The sequence below is a fragment of the Hyla sarda genome, chromosome 4, assembly GCF_029499605.1.
Source record: "Hyla sarda isolate aHylSar1 chromosome 4, aHylSar1.hap1, whole genome shotgun sequence".
In the NCBI taxonomy this organism is placed as follows: domain Eukaryota; kingdom Metazoa; phylum Chordata; class Amphibia; order Anura; family Hylidae; genus Hyla; species Hyla sarda.
This window is the reverse complement of record NC_079192.1, coordinates 400718767-400742150: the sequence shown is the minus strand read 5'-3', so window position 1 is coordinate 400742150 and position 23384 is coordinate 400718767. Positions and strand designations below refer to the sequence as shown.

General features: G+C 40.8%; 1 protein-coding gene across 4 annotated transcripts in view; it reads right to left on the bottom strand.

The window, feature by feature from the left end:
• EBF1 (EBF transcription factor 1) overlaps window positions 1-23384 on the bottom strand; it is a 439555-nt gene that overhangs the window by 266670 nt on the left and 149501 nt on the right. For 2 of the 4 annotated variants that reach the window (XM_056517346.1, XM_056517349.1), the window contains one exon: window positions 10260-10328. The exons of the other annotated variants lie outside the window; for them this stretch is intronic. In XM_056517346.1, the coding sequence (XP_056373321.1) occupies window positions 10260-10328 (69 nt within the window). The remainder of the gene's footprint in view (window positions 1-10259; window positions 10329-23384) is intronic. 4 annotated transcript variants of the gene reach the window in all.

The following is a 23384-nucleotide window of genomic DNA, read 5'->3' as shown; positions in this document are numbered from 1 at the left end:
CATGTTCCATACTGGAAGATCTTAAATTGTCCTATATGACTTTTTAGAGCACCTGGGACACTTTCAATTTGGACCAAATTAATCAGGCCTAATCTGAAAGTTGATTTAAAAAAAATTCTGGGAAATTTGGTCATCCCTACTCACCACTGTTCAGGCCATAGCATAGTATAGATCTTATACCCCATTGGAGACCAGTCACTGTCAAAGGGAGGACTCTATAATGCCAACAATCAGAGCACTAACAGGGGGCAAGAGAATTGCCTGTTTCCTATTTTTTAAGAGTCTTGAGCAAGAAAGTCATCCTTGACAAAAGTTCGAATTTTGACCGGATTGGGTTTAATCAAACCCTGTTGAACTGTTAACATTTTGGGAGGATTCCTGGATGTTTGAGAGGTGTTCCTGCTCAGTCCCCTGGGAGGGCCTTGAATGTCCTGATTTTTAATTCATATTTGTTGACAATTATATACAGTGGTCCCTCAAGTTACAATATTAAATGGTTCCAGGACGACCATTGTATGTTGAAACCATCATATGTTGAGACCATAACTCTATGGAAACCTGGTAATTGGTTCTGAAGCCCCAAAATGTCATCCAAAAATAGGAAAAGGTGAGGATTAGAGATGAGCGAACTTACAGTAAATTCGATTCGTCACAAACTTCTCGGCTCGGCAGTTGATGACTTTTCCTGCGTAAATTAGTTCAGCCTTCAGGTGCTCCGGTGGGCTGGAAAAGGTGGATACATTTATAGGAAAGAGTCTCCTAGGATTGTATCCACCTTTTCCAGCCCACCGGGAGCACCGGAAAGCTGAACTAATTTATGCTGGAAAAGTCATCAACTGCTAAGCCGAGAAGTTTGTGACAAATCGAATTTACTGTAAGTTCGCTCATCTCTAGTGAGGATTAAAGATAAATAAGTAGATAACTAATACAGATAAAGCAAGTCCTTCCATATAAAAGTAAGAAAGATCTGCTGGAAGCTGTAAATCACTGTTTATGACAGTGTTTCCCAACCAGGGTGCTTCCAGCTGTTGTAAAACTACAACTCCCAGCATGCCCGGACAGCCAAAGGCTATCCGGGCATGTTGGGAGTTGTAGTTTTGCAACAGCTGGAGGCAACCTCTTTGGGAAACACTGGTCTATGTAGAGGACAGAAGCTTATTCAGGGTCCTGTAAAGAACTTGCAATGTCCTAAAAAAAGATAAATGGAGCCGCCCTCGCCTGATGCCCAAAGGAGCAGATAACCCTGGTACAGGTAAAGAGTACAGAACATGTAATACCTCCCTGTACTGTAGGGAGCGCTACCAGACAGCCAGTCAGTGCATGTACTTCAGTAATACAGGTAAAGAGTACAGAACATGTAATACCTCCCTGTACTGTAGGGGGCGCTACCAGACACCAGTCAGTACATGCACTTCAGTAATACAGGTAAAGAGTACAGAACATGTAATACCTCCCTGTACTGTAGGGGGCGCTACCAGACACCAGTCAGTGCATGTACTTCAGTAATACAGGTAAGGAGTACAGAACATGTAATACCTCCCTGTACTGTAGGGGGCGCTACCAGACATCAGTCAGTGCATGTACTTCAGTAATACAGGTAAAGAGTACAAAACATGTAATACCTCCCTGTACTGTAGGGGGCGCTACCAGACATCAGTCAGTGCATGTACTTCAGTAATACAGGTAAGGAGTACAGAACATGTAATACCTCCCTGTACTGTAGGGGGCGCTACCAGACATCAGTCAGTGCATGTACTTCAGTAATACAGGTAAAGAGTACAAAACATGTAATACCTCCCTGTACTGTAGGGGGCGCTACCAGACATCAGTCAGTGCATACACTTCAGTAATACAGGTAAAGAGTACAGAACATGTAATACCTCCCTGTACTGTAGGGGGCGCTACCAGACACCAGTCAGTGCATGTACTTCAGTAATACAGGTAAAGAGTACAGAACATGTAATACCTCCCTGTACTGTAGGGGGCGCTACCAGACACCAGTCAGTGCATGCGCTTCAGTAATACAGGTAAAGAGTACAGAACATGTAATGCCTCCCTGTACTGTAGGGGGCGCTACCAGACACCAGTCAGTGCATACGCTTCAGTAATACAGGTAAAGAGTACAGAACATGTAATACCTCCCTGTACTGTAGGGGGCGCTACCAGACACCAGTCAGTGCATGCACAGGGGTTTTACCAGTGAAATATCCATTCTGATTGGTCGGTTCTTCCAGCCATTGACACGTTTCGCAGATTCCAAAGCATTGTATGTTGAGTCTGGTTTCAAGTTACAATGGTCCAGAAAAGAGCATTGCATGTTGAAACTATTGTATGTTGAGGCCATTGTAAGTTGAGGGATCACTGTATATTCAAATTCAAAATACAGAATCGCTGCTAGTTTCCCAAAAAGGCGGTTGAAGTCAACTTGGACTACACCATGCCGATCCCAGCACCCCTCAGACCCCAAAACCCATATCCTAGTACTTCAAAGACCCTGGAACCCTTTGGACCCAGCATGAATCGAATTCTTCAAGAATTTCCCACCAATGTGGTTGTTTAGAGAATCCAAAACTTTCGAGCTTCATGACGGACAAGTCTCTCAAAACAGCAGCTGATATTTTTAGTTCTATACCCTGTTGAAAAATGGCCGTTTTGGGAGCAATCCCGAACATTTCAGGGGCGTTCCTGGATGGTCCCCGGGCCGGGCCTTCAATATTCTGCTTTTTCCTTTTAAATTGTTGCCAATTATGGATATACAAATGCCTAATAGAGATTAGCAGGAAGTTTCAACCAATCAGATCACTGCTTTTATGCTCAAAGTAAAGGTCAGGAAATCGAAAAAGTAATTTGATAGGCTATTACTGGCAGCAGCTTCCCTCCCCCCATCCTTTTGTTTCGCACTAGTTGATATATTCCAGTCTGTTTCCACTGCTGGGGGTTCTACAGAATTAACTTCTCCTAAAATAAAACAACACAAAATACTTTTATTTATATCTCGTTTTTTTTATAACAATTATTTCTTCTTTATTTTATTTTCAATCCCTTCACAATCTGAGGTCTGTGTAATGGAAACCACATGTCTGCCCAGAACTAAATAATTACAAAACAAGAATCATAGGCAGTGCCAGGAAAATGGGTATTGTCAGAGCAATTATATTTTATTTACGGCTTTCCCGTTTCTGGATCGCAATGTTCCTGTTTTTATGCTGATGCACAGAAAAGAAAAAAAAAGGCCAATTGTAGACACAAGAGTTGGGGTCTCTTTTGGTATAGAAGAGGTGTGGGAAGGGCGCCACAATAGGGCTTTGGAAGTATTATGTGATTGTAAACTCATTTGTAAGAGATATTGTTATTAAAGTAGTTTTATGAACTTATCAGGTTAGTTTGGGTGTCACATAACAATATACTATATGGTATAGATTAGGAGAAGCTAACAGAGGTGAGAAACACTGTCTCTCCCCCTGGAGGACCTCCCATGTCCGCACAGTATAAGGACAATGTGTAATGTTACATTCATCCTGTGGGGGCGCTGAAGGAAAATAAAACACTTATCGCTAAATTACATCAAATGATCAACTCATTTACAAGAGGAGATTATTCAAAGCAAAAAAATAAAAAATAATCATCATCTTTGAGAGTTATACAAATGTGTATCTTAGCTGTGTTTATTAGGTTCCCTATAAAGGAAAAAGACTATTGGCATGTATGTGTATAGATAGATAGATAGATAGATAGATAGATATGAGATAGATAGATAGATATGAGATAGATAGATATGAGATAGATAGATAGATATGAGATAGATAGATATGAGATAGATAGATATGAGATAGATAGATAGATAGATAGATAGATAGATGGACAGATAGATAGATAGATAGATGTGAGATAGATAGATAGGTGTGAGATAGATAGATAGATAGATATGAGATTGATAGATAGATAGATAGTTATGAGATAGATATGAGATAGATAGATAGATATGAGATAGATAGATAGATAGATAGAAATGAGATAGATAGATATGAGATAGATAGATAGATAGATATGAGATAGATATGAGATAGATAGATATGAGATCAATAGATAGATATTAGATAGATATTAAATAGATAAATAGATAGATAGATAGATATGAGATTGATAGATAGATAGATAGATAGATAGATAGATAGATATGAGATAGATAGATAGATATGAGATAGATAGATAGATAGATAGATATGAGATAGATAGATATGAGATAGATAGATAGATAGATAGATATGAGATAGATAGATATGAGATAGATAGATAGATAGATAGATAGATAGATATGAGATAGATAGATAGATATGAGATAGATAGATATATATGAGATAGATAGATATATAGATATGAGATAGATAGATATGAGACAGATAGATAGATAGATATGAGATAGATATGAGATAGATAGATATGAGATCAATAGATAGATATGAGATAGATATTAAATAGATAAATAGATAGATAGATAGATAGATATAAGATTGATAGATAGATAGATATGAGATAGATAGATAGATATGAGATAGATAGATAGATAGATATGAGATAGATAGCTATGAGATAGATAGATAGATATGAGATAGATAGATAGATAGATATGAGATAGATAAATAGATAGATAGATAGATAGATGGATATGAGATAGATAGATATGAGAGAGATAGATATGAGATAGATAGATATGAGATAAATAGATAGATATGAGATAGATAGATAGATAGATAAATATGAGATAGATAGATAGATAGATAAAGGTAAATGATAGAAAGATAGATGATAGATAGATACAATGGATATGATAGATAGATACATAGATAGACAGACAGACAGATAGATAGATAAAGGTAAATGAAAGATAGATAAAGATAGATGTATAGAAAGAGAATTAGATAGATAGATAGATAGATAGATAGATAGATAGATACAATAGATAGATAATGTCTCTGGATATAACACTGGCACATAATAAATCTTTGGGGTGCAGTCAGATTGATCTTCTGTGTCTGATGACAAGTAACATAGTGAACAAAGAGACAAAGGTGTCCCATAGGCCAGTGATGTGGGTGCCGGTCGGGGGGCCGCGCCGGGGCCCTCGCTCTAATCCCTCCATGCTATTTATGGCCTGGGTGTTAGTGTTTTGCCAACTGAATGTGCTATAAACAGCCAGCAAGAAAAAAAAAATCAATCTGCCATCCGCCGACATCTACCTCTCTTTTCCGCTCATTGTCAGCCTCTGATTGATGGTGTTGTTCATTAATATGGGGCGATTGTCAGCTTTTCCTGAATAAATATAAAAAGTAACAAAGAGAGACCCCACCCTTCAGGCCTCGCTATATTATTTCCTATCCCCCACCTCTGCTCTGAGCAGCTGCCAGGGGGAAACTTCTTGTCAAGCAGAAAATCATGTCCCTTGGTTCTTAAAGGCAGGGAATTAGATTTCCTAAATACATGGGGGTTTATGTAAAGGGAGCAGGTGGAGGGCACAATGAACCTGCTCTATCGTATCATACGCCTTTAGCAAAATGAATTTATTTTATACCCAGCACAGGGTCCTGGAGGGGCTTAAGGATTTCGTTTTCGCAAATGTCCATATAAAGTGAAGGAGGGGTGAGGGGGCAAGTTCATCAATGACAATTCACTCTTGTCCAAAGTCAATGGCAACGTGCGGGGTGCAGGGTTTTTTTTAACATTCGGTTTGGATAATATATTGGTTTATCTAGTAGACAAATGTAGAGTTTAAAGGGGAACTCTCGAGGACAACTTTTTTTTATTTTTTTTTTTTTAATCAACTGGTGCCAGAAAGTTAAACAGATTTGTAAATCACTTCTATTAAAAAATTCTTAATCCTTCCAGTACTTTTTAGGGGCTGTATACTACAGAGGAAATGCTTTACTTTTTGGATTTCTCTGATGTCACGACCACAGTGCTCTCTGCTGACCTCTGCTGTCCATTTTAGGAACTGTCCAGAGCAGCATATGTTTGCTATGGGGATTATTTTCTCCTACTCTGGACAGTTCTTAAAATGGTCAGCAGAGAGCACTGTGGTCATGACATCAGAGAAATCTAAAAAGTAAAGCATTTCCTTTTTAGTATACAGCCCCTAAAAAGTACTGGAAGGATTAAGATTTTTTAATAGAAGTGATTTACAAATCTGTTTAACTTTCTTGCACCAGTTGATTTAAAAAAAAATAAATAAATAAATAGTTTTCCACGGGAGTTCCCCTTTAAACTCTACATTTGTCTACTAGATAAACCAATATATTATCCAAACCGAATGGGAGTACCCCTTTAATGGGTACTCCACTGCCCCAGCCTCCGGTACATCTTGTTCCAAATGCTGGTTGCAGGCTGCGGGGGGTCGTGATGTCACGACCACGCCCCTCGTGACGCCACACCCCCTCAATGCAAGTCTATGGGAGGGGGCGTGACGGCCGTCACGCCCCCTCCCATAGACTTGCATTGAGGGGGCGTGGTGTGACATCCCAAGGGGCGTGGCCGTGACGGCAAGACCCCCACAGCTCACACCCAGCGCTCGGAACTAAATGTTACGGATGCCGGGGCAGTGGAGTACCCCTTTAAAGCAAAACAAATGCTGGCCGTAAAGTTGTTGTCGTGCTTCTAGGGGGTGACTACCTGAGTGCAGCTTCATAGTATAGTGTTAGGGTACATTCACACGAGCGGATTTACAGCGGATTTTAGGCTGCGGATCCGCTGGTGAAGGCCCCGCTCTATGCTGTCTTTACATGTGCCTGCTCGTAGCAGCAATACGCCGCGACGAATAGACACCCTGCAGCGATGTGCGCGGCGTACTCGCATATCGAAGCCACTCACCCTACTCGGAGCTAGGCAGAGAGCTCCCGCGATGTGCGAGTATATTGCGACTCGCACATCGCAGTGTGTCTGCTCGTAGCGGCGTATTGCAGCTACGAGCAGGCACATGTAAAGACAGCATAGAGTGGGGCCTTCACCAGCGGATCCGCAGCGAAATACGCTGCGAAAATCCGCTCGTGTGAACGTACCCTAAAAGCAAAGAAAAGGACCGTTATATCCAGGCGCTGCTATCCAATAGGAAGAAATAGTATTTTTTAATTCTCTACAGACTTGTTTATTGTAAATACAAAAACAATCAAACATTTAAACATGGACCAATGATACATTTCGGGGGCTTTCCCACTTTTTCAGATTGGCGTCATTGACAACATGAGGAGTGAAAGGCCATGGAGGCGCCGCGTCATTGGTCTCTAGTAAGGTTTCTGTCCACCTGAGTAATACGCGATGCGCTCGCTGTGCTCTAGTCTACTATTTTTCTTCCTATAGATCAGCTTCATAGTGGGCTACGACATAGGAACTAGGCCCCCGAAATGTGTCTCTAATGGGGTCTCTGCTCATCTGGGTAATACACAAGGCGCTGTCCTCCGGTCTACTTTTTTCTTCCTATAGTTCAACCTCATAGTATGCTATGACGCAAGGACTAAGGGGGTAATTTATAAGGGTCCTGATGAAAAAATATAGGGGGAGATTTATCAAAACCTGTCTAGAGGAAAAGTTGCTGAGTTGCCCATGTGATAGTCTGGGGGGTGTAGGGTATGGGGAGTGTAGCTGTGCGGTGACTAAAGGGTGCTTGTTAACCATTGCTATTCGTGACACCAGGGTGAGGGCTCCTCAGTAATGCTTGTCCTACCGCCACCCTTCCCAAGAGCGATAGGGAGGTAGATAATAATAGAATGTCCACAACCGGAGATTTTTCTATAACTTTTACTGAAGATTTTCTGCAAGCTTCATAAACTCAACAGTCTCTATGCATACAACTTGCTTCCTCTGGAGATTGACAAAGGTTGGGACTTTAGCAATTTAGAGTCTTTAAGGTATTATGCGCTGTTCCACTGGATTTAGGGGATTTAGTTGCAGTCCAGTAGTCACGCTAGCTTTAGCGGGGGTAGTTTAGAACTCACGGTTTTTGTTCAGCTGAGGCCGGTAGGTTTTGGGCCTAGCGTGTCTTTGAAAGTTGCGCAGATCCGTTCTGCTATTCCGGCATCCACGAGAGCAGCAACCCAAGAGAGCGATAATTGGCTACAGCTCCCTTATATGGGCAGGGGCTGGACTAGTGCTAATTGGTCCAATACTTGTGTCAATCACCATTACAAAGATTTGTGGTTAACACGTGACTCAAGGACCTCCTAAGGTCCTCCAACATACCATAGAGGCTATTAACATGGTCACATGACCAAAAGTCCTGCGACGCTAAACAAGGTAAGTACTATACATTATATTAGATATACACTATTATTAAATATATACAGTTATTAACATTAAAGAATTAGAATTAAGGAGAGGCGACTAGTGGCTGTCCCACCTGAGGGACCCTACCTGAACGTAGTTACTCTGACTTTGGGGACCTCTACACTAGGTACGGTATGTAATACGGTACCGGGCCACCGCACCCATAGCAACCAATCAGATCGCTCCTTTCATTTTTGAAAAGGCCTCTGAAAAATGAAAGAAGCGATCTGATTGGTTGCTATGGGCAACTCAGCAACTTTTCCTCTGGACAGGTTTTGGTAAATCTCCCCATATATTTTTTTTCGCGGCACACAGCGTTCACCGCCTTTATGAATTCAATGGAGGTGTTTTGTAGGTGTGGTTTTCCTAGGCACACAGTTTAAACGAAAATAAAAACACGTTTGTCACGAAAATGATGCCAAAAATATTCGGTCAACAAAACGAATACTGGTTCCCACAGGTCTCTACTCCCTGTTCTCGCAAAATAAGGACATTCAACCATTGCAGCCGGTTGCCACCCGCTAGGGCCTGTTATTTGCTGCAAAGGTTAGGTCTGTTCGAGAGGGATCAGGAAGACCACAAAAAGACCCAGAAAACATTGGAACGGGAGTGGCAAAACGGTAAAACGACTCTCATCCTAGCAATCGGTAGGGGTGGGATTTTGGGGGGAGGGTCTGAATACCTGAAACCCCTCCCCCACCACAACCGTTAAAAACTCTTGACTTGTCTCTGTGACACGTCAAAAGTTTTTTCAAATGACAACATTTTTTAAAGGGGACAGACATATTTAATGGATTAAAAAATAAATAAAAAAAAAGCTAAACATTATACGACAAACACGAAACTCTACTAGCTACGGGAACCCTCGATGAATCTTTCCTTCCTGTGCGCAAAGTTCAAAAAAGAGGAGATAATTTTGGTGTTATTTTTTTGCCTTAATTTTCCTTAAAAACAGAGCCAACTATTTACCATGGGTCAAGTCATCAGACTAAACAATCGGGGACAAGGTAACGACCGTCATTTTTTTCTATTTTGTCAATGTCAGCTACAAATAGCAGCAAAATATATATATCACCGCACATGACTGAGCTACAATTTACTTCTCTGAAGCTTTTATAGTCCGTTTGGAAATGTCTTTTTAATTATCCAGGACTAAATGCCACATGTTGGCTACAGTAGCACTTTTTTTTTATTATTTTTTTTTTCAGTCGGAACAGCACTGCGAAAATCTAAGTCAGCGTTTTCCAACCAGGGTGCCACCAGCTGTTGCCAAACTACAACTCCTAGCATGCCCGGACAGCCGAAGGCTGTCCGGGCATGCTAGGAGTTGTAGTTTTGCAACAGGGAGTTAGAGCTTTCCTTCTTTATTCCCTATTTTGTTTTCTTTTTTTTTGTACATTATTTTTGTAGATTATTTATTTATAATTTTTTCTGTAATTTTAAAGATTTTTTTTTATTATTTTTTTTTTTCTGTGCATGATTATGGACCTGCAGGGCTCTGTTAAGAGTATTTAGGAGATATGCTTTACAGCAGAACAGTAAAGCAGGTGAAAAGAATGTAAGTTTGCCATGGTGATGCACAGGATACAAAGAACGTGTGAAGGAAGATGCAGTAATGGTTGCTACCAGCAGAGAGGCGCTATTACACCGGCTAGCTGGCGCTATTACACTGGGTAGCTCTGTGTGTCTACAGCGAGGAAATCCGCCACTACGAATGGACACACATAGCTACCCAGTCACAGCCGGGAGCTCGCTCTGCAGTCCCTCTGTGTCTACCGTCGGCACATCAGCAGCGTCAAATATGCTGTGGATGCGCCCCGTGTGACCCTGCCCTTACGCTGTAAATAAGTTACACCCATTGTCAAATACTTTTTCTAAGTTAACCAAGGGGCATCCGAATTTAGGATCCTAGTCTATTAGTCAGGTAAAAAAAATTGCAAGGCACTTACAAAGGGTGTCTCCCTGGAGGACCCAGCACATGGAAATTGGTGTAATTCTTGACTTCTCCTGCTGAGGCACTGCAGGGAAGTTAAACACTTAGAATCAGACAGAATAAGGATGATAAGGATCAGCTTTATCATCAGAGACCCTGAGTTAACAATTCTTGGCACTGTCAGATATTAAAACTTTTTATATGTTGTACATCTTGGCAAAACAAAAGTTTTTCTAATATACTTCTTAAAAAAATTGCACACATTTTATTAAAGAAAACTGCCTCCGAAAATCCTCCCCATTAGTGATGAGCGGCATTGGCCATATTCGAATTTGCGATATTTCGCGTATATATAGACGAATATTTGTCCTATATTCGTGAATTTCGCTAATTTGTTACATTCGCATATGTGAATATTTGCATAATCGCGTATTTTAGGAAGACACCAGTGAGGGGGTGGGCAACTTTGTTGTTGATAACCTCTGACAAGTGTATTTGCATCATTCTAATTGGCCCACAAGTCAAAAGAAGGAATATGCGAATATTCACATATTCGAATATGCGCATATGCGAAAATTTGCATATGCGGGAAAAAGCAAATATTCACAATTTTGAATACATAGGGAATATATTCGCAATATTCGCGAATTTGCGATATTCGCGATAAAAATTTGAAATGCGAATATTCGCGCCCAACACTAGTCCCCATACCTCGTGCGACACTGATGAGTCCCACAGCAGCATGAGGTTGTCCAAGGGTCATGGACACCTGATGACTGATCACAGCCTGCAGCAACACTGCTGTAACTTCTGTAACACAGAGTTTTACCAATGATGTACCTCCAGCTGTTGAAACATTACAACTCCAAGCATGCCTGGACAGTGAAAGGATGTCTGGAAATGCTGGAAATTGTAGTTTTGCAAAAGCTGTAGGCAGAGTGAGGGAGGGGAGGAGTCATCACAGTGCAGCCAAGAGAAGGACACGCCCCCTCCCTTTGACAAGATGGAAAAGACAGTGAGCAGCAGTAATATGCTCTTTTTTAGTGAGATATCGGTAATAGAGACATAAATAATTACATGTACATGATCAGGATGAGGAGCTGAGTAACATAGAACAGTTTTGTTTTTGTGGGATCTGACAGGTACGCTTTAATAAAAAAATAAAAATAAACTGATCATAAATGTCATAAAATATTTACACACCGATAGTGCCTATAAATGAATGGATAAGAAATAGCATTTGTGCCATTGGCAGTGGTTATAGTAGGGGGTGCAGGGGTAGTAGCCATAGCTGTAAGAGTGCCACCATAACCGATCTCTAGGCCGCTGTCATTAGCAAGAGAAAAGCCCTGAATGGGCGGTAGGTAAAGTGACCGGCCACTGTGACACAGAGAAGAAATGACTTTCCTCTAGAGCCCGTAAGAAGATTTTCTTATCAGGAAAATGAATGACTTCCTCACAAAGAAAGACAGCCAGTGCAGAGAAGGCGAAACATCCAGAGAAAAGAGCGAGAGCATGCAGAGAGAGACAGATTTATTAAGGGTGAAGATAAATAGATGGATACAGAGATGAATACATTAGTATCACAGGTAGCCGGGCAGATAGACAGAAGAAGAAGAAAGAAGGAATTAGTGATTGTGCCGCCCGGGTTATCATACACAGTCGGATGAAGAATTGATTGGGAATTAGGTTGCACAAGGAGATTATCTAAGGGCTCCTGTTTCGTGGGCCATATTTGACTATAAATCTATGAGAAGCCGATGCCAGGGAAGCAGAGCATGAATAATGATGGTTAATTGTTTGCTATACAAATAATGTCAAAACACAACCTATATTTCTTCTTTGGCTGACTTACTTACCAGTCCCCGGGGAGAGACGAGGAACCAGGTCACTGATTACAGCATTAAATTTTGGGGTCACCTACCAGGATGTCGCGGCTATTAATAATCATGGCACCATCAGAAGAAATCTGCACCTCCATGGGCGTTGTATCTTTTTATTGTTAATATAAATCGTGCAGAAGAGATGAAAATGACATTGTTTTTTCTCATTCCAATGGAAATAGCAACAGCTGGCATCAGAGAACAAATACCCCTTTTTGTGCAAAAACATTGCCACTTGTGAATGAGGCTGAGCTGTAATACCTGACACAGCCTGTGGACCCTGAGCGGCGCTGTTTAGGCAAATGTTGTTTCTGATCACATTCAATTTGCTTAAAGAGTACCTGTCATGATCTTGTTAAATGTTATTATCTTACCAGTTCACTGCCCCCATCATGATAACCCCCCCCCCCCTGCCTTTATTTTTATTATTTGTAAGTTTTTTTCTACCTTGATCTTGCTCTGTATTCTCTGCTTAGTCTCAGTCAGATTCACAGACTGGGAAGGGGCGTTCCCCAGCAGGTGTGAAATCATCTGAAGCCATACAGGGGAGAACTTCCTCCCTCACTCTGCTACACACAGGCCAGAGTAGTTCATTGTGAGATGAGCTATGATTGGAGAAGGCTGCACACACACCCCTCAGCACTCCAGACTGCTGGAGTCCAAAGTCTGTGCAAGAAATTAGGGGAAATGTATTCAGGACAAGTAGGGAGACACCTAGTGGCAGATTTTTTAACACAAATAAAACATAGAAAATTTCATAAAAAAAAAAAAGTACATTAGAAAGATGTATTATTTACCATAAGGAGTGCAATAGCAAAGATTAGTTTTAATGACAATTCCCATTTAAGCTACACACATATCTATCCTAAAGCTGGCCACACACATGCAATAGCTTTTTTGGCTAACAGCTATAATTTCTGATCCCTCCATACCCATGAATGCCCAGCCTGTTCTGAAGGTGGGGAAGGCCACTGCCAGACTCCTCTGGCAGTGCCTTGTCTCTCCAAGAACAAAAGGAACGAGCAGTTGAAATTCTACAAGCTCCTTATCGGGGAAAGAATCGGGAGGGCCCTCCAACATATCAGATGGTTGGCTGGTCACACAATTTGGCAAGATTCAGCCAACACATGTCTAAAGTGAACGGGGACCTTTAGAAATGGGTTGGCTAATATTGGAACCAAAGTCAAATAAAATAATAAAAAATGTAACATATAAATGCATAAAAAAATGCATTAAAAAATTACATACCGTAAATAGAAAATATTAATAATAATAAATAAAATAAAAAAAATACATAAAAATTTTATAAAAAAACAACAACAAAAAAAACATATAAGAATTAGACATATAAATGACAGCCCAAACAAACAAATACTCTTTAAACTAATTTGTCAACTCTCTTATGTGTATAGGATGTGTCATCTCTGCCCCAATGGACGATGACACCAGAAAGATGGATGAGGCATGTTCAACTTTAAATGGGTTATTCGGCAATAGAAAGACAGAGCTAATTTCTTCCAAAAACAGCGCCATCTCTGTCCTCGGTTTGTGTGTGGTATTACAACTAGGCTCCATTCGCTTCAATAGAATGTAGCTGCAATACTATAGACAACCTGAGCACCTAAGTGGCGCTGTTTTCCTAATGCTGGATAACCTTTTTACTGTCCGGTCCTTTTGTTCTGGAGGAGGTGTCTGGCAGCAGCTTATTTCCCTTCTCTGCCTTGAAAGTGTATGCACTCTCAGATGAACTGAGAGTGCACGTATAAAGGGATCAGGAGTAATGGTTAAACCAAACTGTTTGAGGTGTAAAAGGGGTACTCCACTGAAAAACATTTTTTTTTTTTTTTTTATTCAACTGGTGCCAGAAAGTTAAACAGATTTGTAAATTATTTCTATATAAAAATCTTAATTCTTCCAGTACTTATCAGCTGCTGTATGCTCCAGAGGAAGTTCTTTTCTTTTTTCTTTCTGTTTGACCACAGTGCTCTCTACTGACACCTCTGTCCATTTTAGTAAATGTCCAGAGCAGGAGAGGTTTGCTATGGGGATTTGCTCCTATTCTAGACAGTTCCTTAAATGGTCAGCAGAGAGCATTGTGGTCAAACAGAAAGGAAATTAAAAAATTTGGAGCATACAGCAGCTGTTAAGTACTGGAAGGATTAAGATTTTTATATAGAAGTAATTTACAAATCTGTTTAACTTTCTGGCACCAGTTCATTTAAAAAAAAATTTTTTTTTAAATATATATCTGGGTTAGAGATGAGCGAACTTACAGTAAATTTGATTCGTCACGAACTTCTCGGCACGGCAGTTGATGACTTATCCTGCATAAATTAGTACAGCTTTCAGGTGCTCCCGTGGGCTGGAAAAGGTGGATACAGTCCTAGGAAAGTCTTTCCTAGGACTGTATCCACCTTTTCCAGCCCACTGGAGCACCTGAAAGCTGTACTAATTTATGCAGGATAAGTCATCAACTGCCGAGCCGAGAAGTTCGTGACGAATCGAATTTACTGTAAGTTTGCTCATCTCTAATCCGAGGGGGGGGGTTATACAATAGCGATTTTACTAGGGCTTAGCTACGTGGTAAAGAGGTTAAAGCTACATCTAGGCCAAGGAAGTCCAACCTTCGGCCCTCCAGCTGTTGCAAAACTACAACTCCCAGCATGCCCGGACAGCCAACGGCTGTCCGGGCATGCTGGGAGTTGTAGTTTTGCAAAAGCTGGAGGGCTGCAGGTTGGGCTCTTATGTCTGACTATATAAAGTGTAAACTCCTCGGGAGCGCAGTAAATTTCTTGTCGAGCCCGAATTCTACATTGCACTATTTACACTATTTGATCTTGTCCTTAGGGTAATGGGATTATCATTTATAAGTTATTTCAGCGTGGGGTTTATTTACATGGCGTACAAAACACGCCGGGATGCGGATAATGAGCGGCCGCGAGGCTCCGTTTACTGTCCCGTTTTATTAAGTTGGACTGAGAAGTGTTATGAATACCGGCGCGCAGAGCAGGAAACAGGCAATGGCAAGGAGCGCTGGCTCCACGCCACAGGTTGAAGATTCAATCTGCTTGTAATAGGAGGTGATTATTGAGGACTAGCGGGAAGATGACGGATGTTTTCCTGTGGAAATGACAGCTTGGGCCGAGCTGAAGGCCTGAAAAACTGCCTGGAATTTCACAAGTCACAGGCCAAGCATTAAGGGGTTAATAAAAGGGATTTCTTTTTAAACTATTTTTCCAGCCGTAACTTCTTTATTTATTCTTAAAGTTCTCCCTCCTTCTATTAAAAAATCTTATTCCTTCCTGTACTTATTAGCTGCTGAATACTACAGAGGAAATTCATATCTTTTTGGAATGCTCTCTGATGACATCACGAGCACAGTGCTCTCTGCTGACGTTATTATAATAATAAGTCTTTATTGTCCTTAGTGGGATTTGAACCCAAGGATCCAGCACTGCAAGGCAGCAGTGCTAACCACTAAGCCACCATGCTGCCCTTAGCATACATCTGCTATGCACGGTTGCTAAAATGGACAGAGATGTCAGCAGAGAGCACTGTGCTCGTGATGTCATCAGTGTTCCAAAAAGAAAGGAATTTCCTCTGTAGCATTCAGCAGCTAATAAGTACTGGAAGGATTAATATTTTTTTTAATAGAAGTAATTTACAAACATGTTTAACTTTCTGGCACCGGTGGATTTAAAAGAAAAAAGGTTTTCACCGGAGTACCCCTTCAATGAGTGCAAAGAGTGTCTCTCACTCTGGAGGACCCAGCATATGTAATGCTTCATTCCTCCTGCAGAGGCACTGCAGAGGAATAGAACACTTGTTGCCAGGTTTCCCCCCCCCCCCCCCCCCCCCCCACTGATCTGATATAAAGCATTCATTAGATTGGTTAGAAGTAAAGAATTTTGTACTTTTATCTATTAGGCTGGATTCACACACATTGGCCCTCATTTATATTGCAAACCCGACATGTTTTGTCGGGCTGTGCGCCAGATTCTGGCGTGTTTCGCCAGAAATTCTGTCTGCGCCAGAATTGAAAAAAAAAAAACAGACTAACTCTCTATTTTACTGAGAAAACCAGGAAAAGGAGCGTGGCCGTTGGGAAAAGGGGGCGTGGTCACTGGAAAGGGGCGTGTTCCCGACATTTTCATCAAAACCCAACATATTTACTGAGATTTCCAGAGAAAATGTGGTGGGTTTGAGCTGAGGAAAGCCCTACGGATCAGAGCAGGTGTAAAAAAAGCAAAGTGTAGGGAAAGTGGAAAATGTAGGGAAACCTTAGTAAATACCGTGGAAAAAAATTGTAGGAAATTAAGACCCACAAAGAAACCTACACAACATTCTTAGTAAATAAGCGCCAATATTTCCTCTGAGTGCTCTCTGCTGACCTCTGCTGTCCATTTTAGGAACTGACCAGAGCAGCATATGTTTGCTATGGGGATTTTCTCCTGCTCTGGACAGTTCCTAAAATGGGCAGCAGAGGTCAGCAGAGAGCACTGTGGTCATGACATCAGAGGAAATGCATTTCTTTTTTGGATTTCTTTTTAGTATACAGCCCCTAAAAAGTACTGGAAGGATTAAGATTTATTCATAGAAGTGATTTACAAATCTGTTTAACTTTCTGGCACCAGTTGATTAAAAAACAAAAAAAATTCCACGGGAGTACCCCTTTAAGATCTTTGGTACCAGGGCTAAATATGAAACAGGGCCGTCAACTAGTCTCCAATACATGGGTGATTATCGCCCAAACAGGGCCCTGGTGCAATACCAGTCTTTGAACCCTGTATAGTAACAATCCTACCTATTGACAGTGGAATAGCCAGGTGTGCGGGAAACACAGAACCGGTGGGTTTGGACTCCTTTGGCGGCTTTTACTACAATTAAGCACGTTCAGAACTTGTTAAGCACCATCTTTAATTCAAATAATGCTGCGCTTGCACCTTATTCCTTTGTGTGCTTGCTGCGGGATTTTTTTTTCTTACAGATGCTGCTGACAAGATGTTTTCTAACACAACACTGGGGAAGGAATTAAACATTTACGTGAAAATAAAAGGACCTCTTGAAGGACCATAGAATTGTGCTGTGTAATAGGTTATCAGCCAAATAACATGTAAAATTACACATAAGGTATCAAACTCATTTTTTTTGCATATATATATATATATATATATATATATATATATATATATATACATATATATATATATATATATATACATATATATATATATATATATATATATATATATATAGATATATAGCAAAATGTATTACATTATTTTAGCCCTTTTTTTTCAATAAATATTAGAAAATATATTAATACAAAAGTTTACAAAAAAAAGAAAATGTTATCTAGAAACAGAGGACTCCAAAGAGGGGTCTAACGGCTCTGGAGGACTTGACACGTCCAAGCATTACACTGACGGTCCATTGATTTCAGTGGGCATCATGTGATACTTTATTTCCCCACTAGTGGTGCTATAGAGAAATGAAAGTACTTGCTGGGTGTTTTGCTGTTTCAGACAACAGGTAATCACTTGGGTTAGCCATATTGATACTTTTTTTCCCCACTAGTAGTGCTATGGAGGAATTAAAGGGGTACTCCATTTTTTTTTTTTTATCCACTGGTGCCATTTACAGATTTGTAAATGACTTCTATTAAAAAAATCTTTACCCTTCCAGTAATTTTTAGCAGCTGTATGCTACAGAAGAACTTCTTTATTATTTAAGTCTTAGTATGGCTAACCCAAGTGATCAAATGTTATCTGAAACAGTGAAACACCCAGCAAATACTTAAAGGGGTACTCCGGTGGAAAACATATATATAAAAAAAATTTTAATCAACTGGTGCCGGAAAGTTAAACAGATTTGTAAATGACTTCTATTAAAAAATATTCACCCTTCCAGTACTTTTTAGCAGCTATATACTACAGAGGAAATTCTTTTCTTTTTTAATTTCTTTTTTGTCTTGTCCACAGTGCTCTCTGCTGACACCTGATGCCCGTATCAGGAACTGTCCAGAGCAGGAGAAAATCCCCATGGCAAACCTATGCTGCCCTGGACAGTTCCTGACACGGACAGAGGCGTCAGCAGAGAGCACTGTGGACAAGACAAAAAAAGAAATTCAAAAAGAAAAGAATTTCCTCCGTGGCATACAGCTGCTAAAAAGTACTGGAAGGGTGAATATTTTTTAATAGAAGTAACTTACAAATCTGTTTAACTTTCCGGCAGCAGTTGATTTAAAAAAAAAAAAAAAACATAAATAAATAAATGTTTTCCACCGGAGTTCCCCTTTAAGTATTTTCTGGGTGTTTCACTGTTTCAGATAACATTTGATCACTTGGGTTAGCCATACTAGGACTTATATTCTACACTATATATGTAGGAATAATAATAAAATAACAAAATAATAAAAATAATAATATTAAAAATACAAATAGAAAAAAATAAAATATAGAAAAATATTAAAACGATGTTAAGTAATGTTCTTAATTAATGTTATTAATATAACCTAATACATAAATAAATAATTCATAATAAAAATATAAATGAAAATACTAATTTTAGACATAAAATACATAATGAAAATAATAAAGAATATATGATAAATAATATGGTTAAATGTATAATAATTCTAATAATGATAAGTAATTAAAAAAATATATATAAATATTGTCATTATTATTATTAATACAATAATAACAATTGCATTATTATTAGTAATTATTATTAATAACACTATATTATTGCCTTATTTATAAATAATAATTTTTTTAATAATTTATAAATAATAATATATAAATATATAAAGCATAAAATACATAACCATTAAACAATTAAATATATGATAAATAGTATGGTTAAATGTATACGGTAATAATAATATGTTAACACAATTTTATTATTTTGCGCACAGTAACTCTAGTATATGGGTATGTTCACACCTGAGGGACTGAACATCTGTTCCATATATGTGAATAAGTTCATTTGTGCAGCATAAGCATGACTTTAGGCAAATCATTTGAGATAAATGGAACAGATATAGAAATTTCTGCAACAAATCTGCCATGTGTGAACATGCTCTTGGGCACTATATAGAGAACACTTACCGTATATACTCGAGTATAAGCCGAGTTTTTCAGCACAATTTTTCGTGCTGAAAACGCCCGCCTCGGCTTATACTCGAGTGAACTCTCCGCCTGTCAATCCCTTCTCAGTGGTCTTCAATCAGCGGACCTCCAGATGTTGCAAAACTACAACTCCCAGCATGCCCGGACAGCCATCGGCTGTCCGGGCTTGCTGGGAGTTGTAGTTTTGCAACATCTGGAGGTCCGCAGATTGAAGAAAACTGCGGCCATCGTGACGCTCCCTTAACAAAAACGCACAGGGACGTCCGTGCACAGCAGTCGTTCCTGTGCGTCGTCGTCAAGGCAACGTCACTAGTCCGGGGCCGGCCCGGAGCTTAGAAGAGTACAGTCCGGAATGACTAACCCTCCCCACCGGACGGTCCCTGCAGGATAGATGGCCCGGACCAGCTCACCCTTCCTTCCCACCGAGGGGAGGTGAGCAGAAAACTAAACGGGGGTCTGGATGATGACGAAGGACGCAGTGGTCTTCAACCTGCGGACCTCCAGATGTTTCAAAACTACAACTCCCAGCATGCCCGGACAGCCGATGGCTGTCCGGGCATGCTGGGAGTTGTAGTTTTGCAACATCTGGAGGTCCGCAGGTTGAAGACCACTGATTGAAGGGATTGACAGGAGGTGATGATAAAGGGGGGGGGGGGGGTTGGATGATGACGGGGGTCTGGATGATGATGATGACAGGGGGGATGATGACATGGGGGGATGATGACGGGGGTCTGGATGATGACGGGGGTCTGGATGATGATGATGACAGGGGGGATGATGACATGGGGGGATGATGACGGGGGTCTGGATGATGACATGGGGGGATGATGTATTTCCCACCCTAGGCTTATAGTCGAGTCAATAACTTTTCCTGGGTTTTTGGGGTGAAATTAGGGGCTTCGGCTTATATTCGGGTCGGTTTATACTCGAGTATATACGGTATTAATCAGCACTTTGGTACGATTACAGGCAGCGCACCGTACTTAGGTGACTGACACTTTTTTAGCTATAAGGCAAATTATTTTATATTCCATATTGTAGGTGTCACCAAAGCTGAATTTGAGTTTTGTTCTGAAAGACGCAGGCACAGGCTATGGACGCCGGGCGCACTGAACTCATCACGGCTCTCAGTATGTAACGTCCATGTTCATTTTCCTACAGTAACAACCTCTCAGCCTCCTGCTTCACTTGATCCATTACAAGGTTTAAACATGAAAGCCCCAAAGAGAATTAAATTAGCGAGGACGCTCGGAGGGAGCGGGATTTGCATCTATCCCACTTAGGAAAGGAGATTAGCTGACCCCTGTGTGTGTCAGCAGGGGGAGCGGAGGGCAGGTTCTCTGTCAAACACAGACAAACCGTGTTATGGAGGCAATCAAAATGGGAAGGTTAACCGCATCCGAAAGAATTACAAGAAAAAAAGGAAATATATGAATCCTGCGAGCGCTCACGTTCACTTCCCATGACATGAACACATACTTGTACTGACTTCATATTAGCCGCGCCAATTTTAGCCCTGGATTTGCCTGGCTGGGTAATGTTCTTCTAAATCCTTACTAGGGGTTGTTTGTATTTTTCTCTTTTTTCTTGGTCAATTTATTTCCCATTAACTACATAGCGCCAACAAATCATTGTACGCCAGTTACTCTCACCTTCTAATTTTTCGGTTTAATATATATATATTGATTGTTAGAGAGTTAGCATGGCGGCGCATTTGTCCCGCATGTTGAGAGCAGAGGGTAAGGAGCAGTGCCAATACGATGTTGCCATCAAGTATCGATCAACATATAGAAAAAATTTGCAAATACATCTCTTCTTCAGGAAAAAGAGTACTAATTCTCATTCAAAAGACCCTGTGGTATATGGAGACCCAGAATGCCCCTGAAATGGGAGGAATGCCCTCTGCACATTTTCGTAGTGTTCACACGAACCTCAGCCCTTTTGTGGGCCGTTTGCAGGACTGTCTCGCCTAAACTGGGAATGTTGAAAACTATGGCTATAGGAAGTTGCATCTATGCTCCTGAGCCTTAGTAGGCCCAAAAGGTCTTTGTCTGTTTGAGGAGACCAGTATTACAAACTGCCCTTTATAAGGGGGTGAGGGGGATGGGGGGTAGGACATATTTCTCATGGGGCTCAGTTAGGCCTCTTCGAATGAAGATCTTGCCCCAGTTGGGTTCCAAACCTTGGCCTAGAGCTTATATATAAATGTAATTGCACCCTTTTGAAATACAAACCACTTACCCATAGAAATCCTTCCATATATATATATATATATATATATATATATATATATATATATATATTTATTTATTTTTGATTATTTAAATATAAAAATAAATAAACACACACCTATGTCTAGCAAACAAGTAGAAGAACGAAAGGATGCACTCACCCGGGATTCTAGAAGATAGAAGACTTTATTGAGTCATCGGTGTGTCACACAGGCGGGTAGGTGCAGAGGAGAGACCTCACAGCGACAGGCTGTTTCCTGCACACAAGGTGCACTTCTTCGGGCAGCAGCCCGAAGAAGTGCACCTTGTGCGCAGGAAACAGCCTGTCGCTGTGAGGTCTCTCCTCTGCGCCTACCCGCCTGTGTGACACACCGATGACTCAATAAAGTCTTCTATCTTCTAGAATCCCGGGTGAGTGCATCCTTTCGTTCTTCTACTTGCTTGATGAATATTGGCTTCTGCTCCTTCTGGATTGCACCAACGATACCACAGTGAACGTGTGAACAGGGATAGACTTTTCTATTGGGACTGGTCTTAGTCTTGGGCAGCAGTGCCGGACTACACTTTCTACACCTATGTCTAGATATCTCTATTCACCCAAATACAGTAACCTATTCTTATGTTCAAATTCCCTCCCCTCTGTTTCCCATTTCCTTGTCGATTTAATAGGAAAATGAATTCCAGACATGGCATTTAAAGGGTTAGTCGGTGTCATCCTGTAATCCCAGAGATTCTCACGTCTCCCGGCTCATTTAAGCGATGCAGCAGATGTAGAGCTGATGCTCAAGAACGGAAGCCCAGGGTTGAGGCTGACTGCTGTGCTAGGCTCCCTTCTCTCTGGGCCGCATCCTTTGGAGCATATTTTTCTTAGCTTGCTGCCCGGAAACTCTCTGATGCACGATTAGTTCTATTAAACTATGAAGACTTTTCCCTGGGTCTAATGGCAGCCGATACTTTGTTAGTTTTGGAGGTGGGCAAGGAGGGGCCCCTGCAGTGGTACCGGCCGCTTCACCTAACAAGAGCCTGTTGTTCTGTAGGCACCATAGAAACATTTACCGTGAGAAGCTTTCCCTACCCTGAAAGAGTTAACTCTGCTCCCAAGAATAATAGGCGGCATTGGCGACATACGGAGGTGGAAACAATGGCATCCTGAGATTTGGACTTTTTGAACTCCTTAAGATGCCTTATTATAACGGGTGCAAAACTAGTTTTTTTTTGTATATAAGATGTATATTTGACCAATGTCCAACTAGATGTATGCACAGGAAATCTGCAGCCAAGAATGGTATGGTATTGTATTTAAGGGCTTGTCTTGATTACAAAGAGTTAATAGAATGAGGTTTACCATTTAGGATCCTCTTCCAGTAGGAAAGAGCACAGAACATCTACTTAGAGCTCCTCTTTCCCTGGAGGACCTTGAATGTCCATGCATTACAAGGACAGGTTATTGATTTTCAGTCAAAACTGTGTAATTCTTCCTTTCACCTGTGGTGGTGCTGCAGGGAAAATTGTACACTTGCTGTCAAGTTCGATCGCAGATTATACATGATAACTGGGGATTCCAAAATCAGGAATGTGGAGAGACTTTTAGAAGAACAAGACATTTGGGATGAATTCTGTCTAATTCTTAGACTAGTGTACTCTTAGACTAGACAAGCCTGAAAATTTTTTTCAGTGGCTGATGCTGTTTGATACAGTAAATCTTTAGACTGTCTAGTTTAAAGGGGTACTCTGGCCGTAAGACATTTTATCCCCTATCCAAAGGATAGAGGATAAGGTGTCTGATTGCGGGGGTGCTGCATGCAAGATTGTGGGGGCCCCCAGCGGCGGGTCCCCCGCGATCATACATCTAAGATGTCTTAGGGCTGGAGTACCCCTTTAAGTTCAGACCACC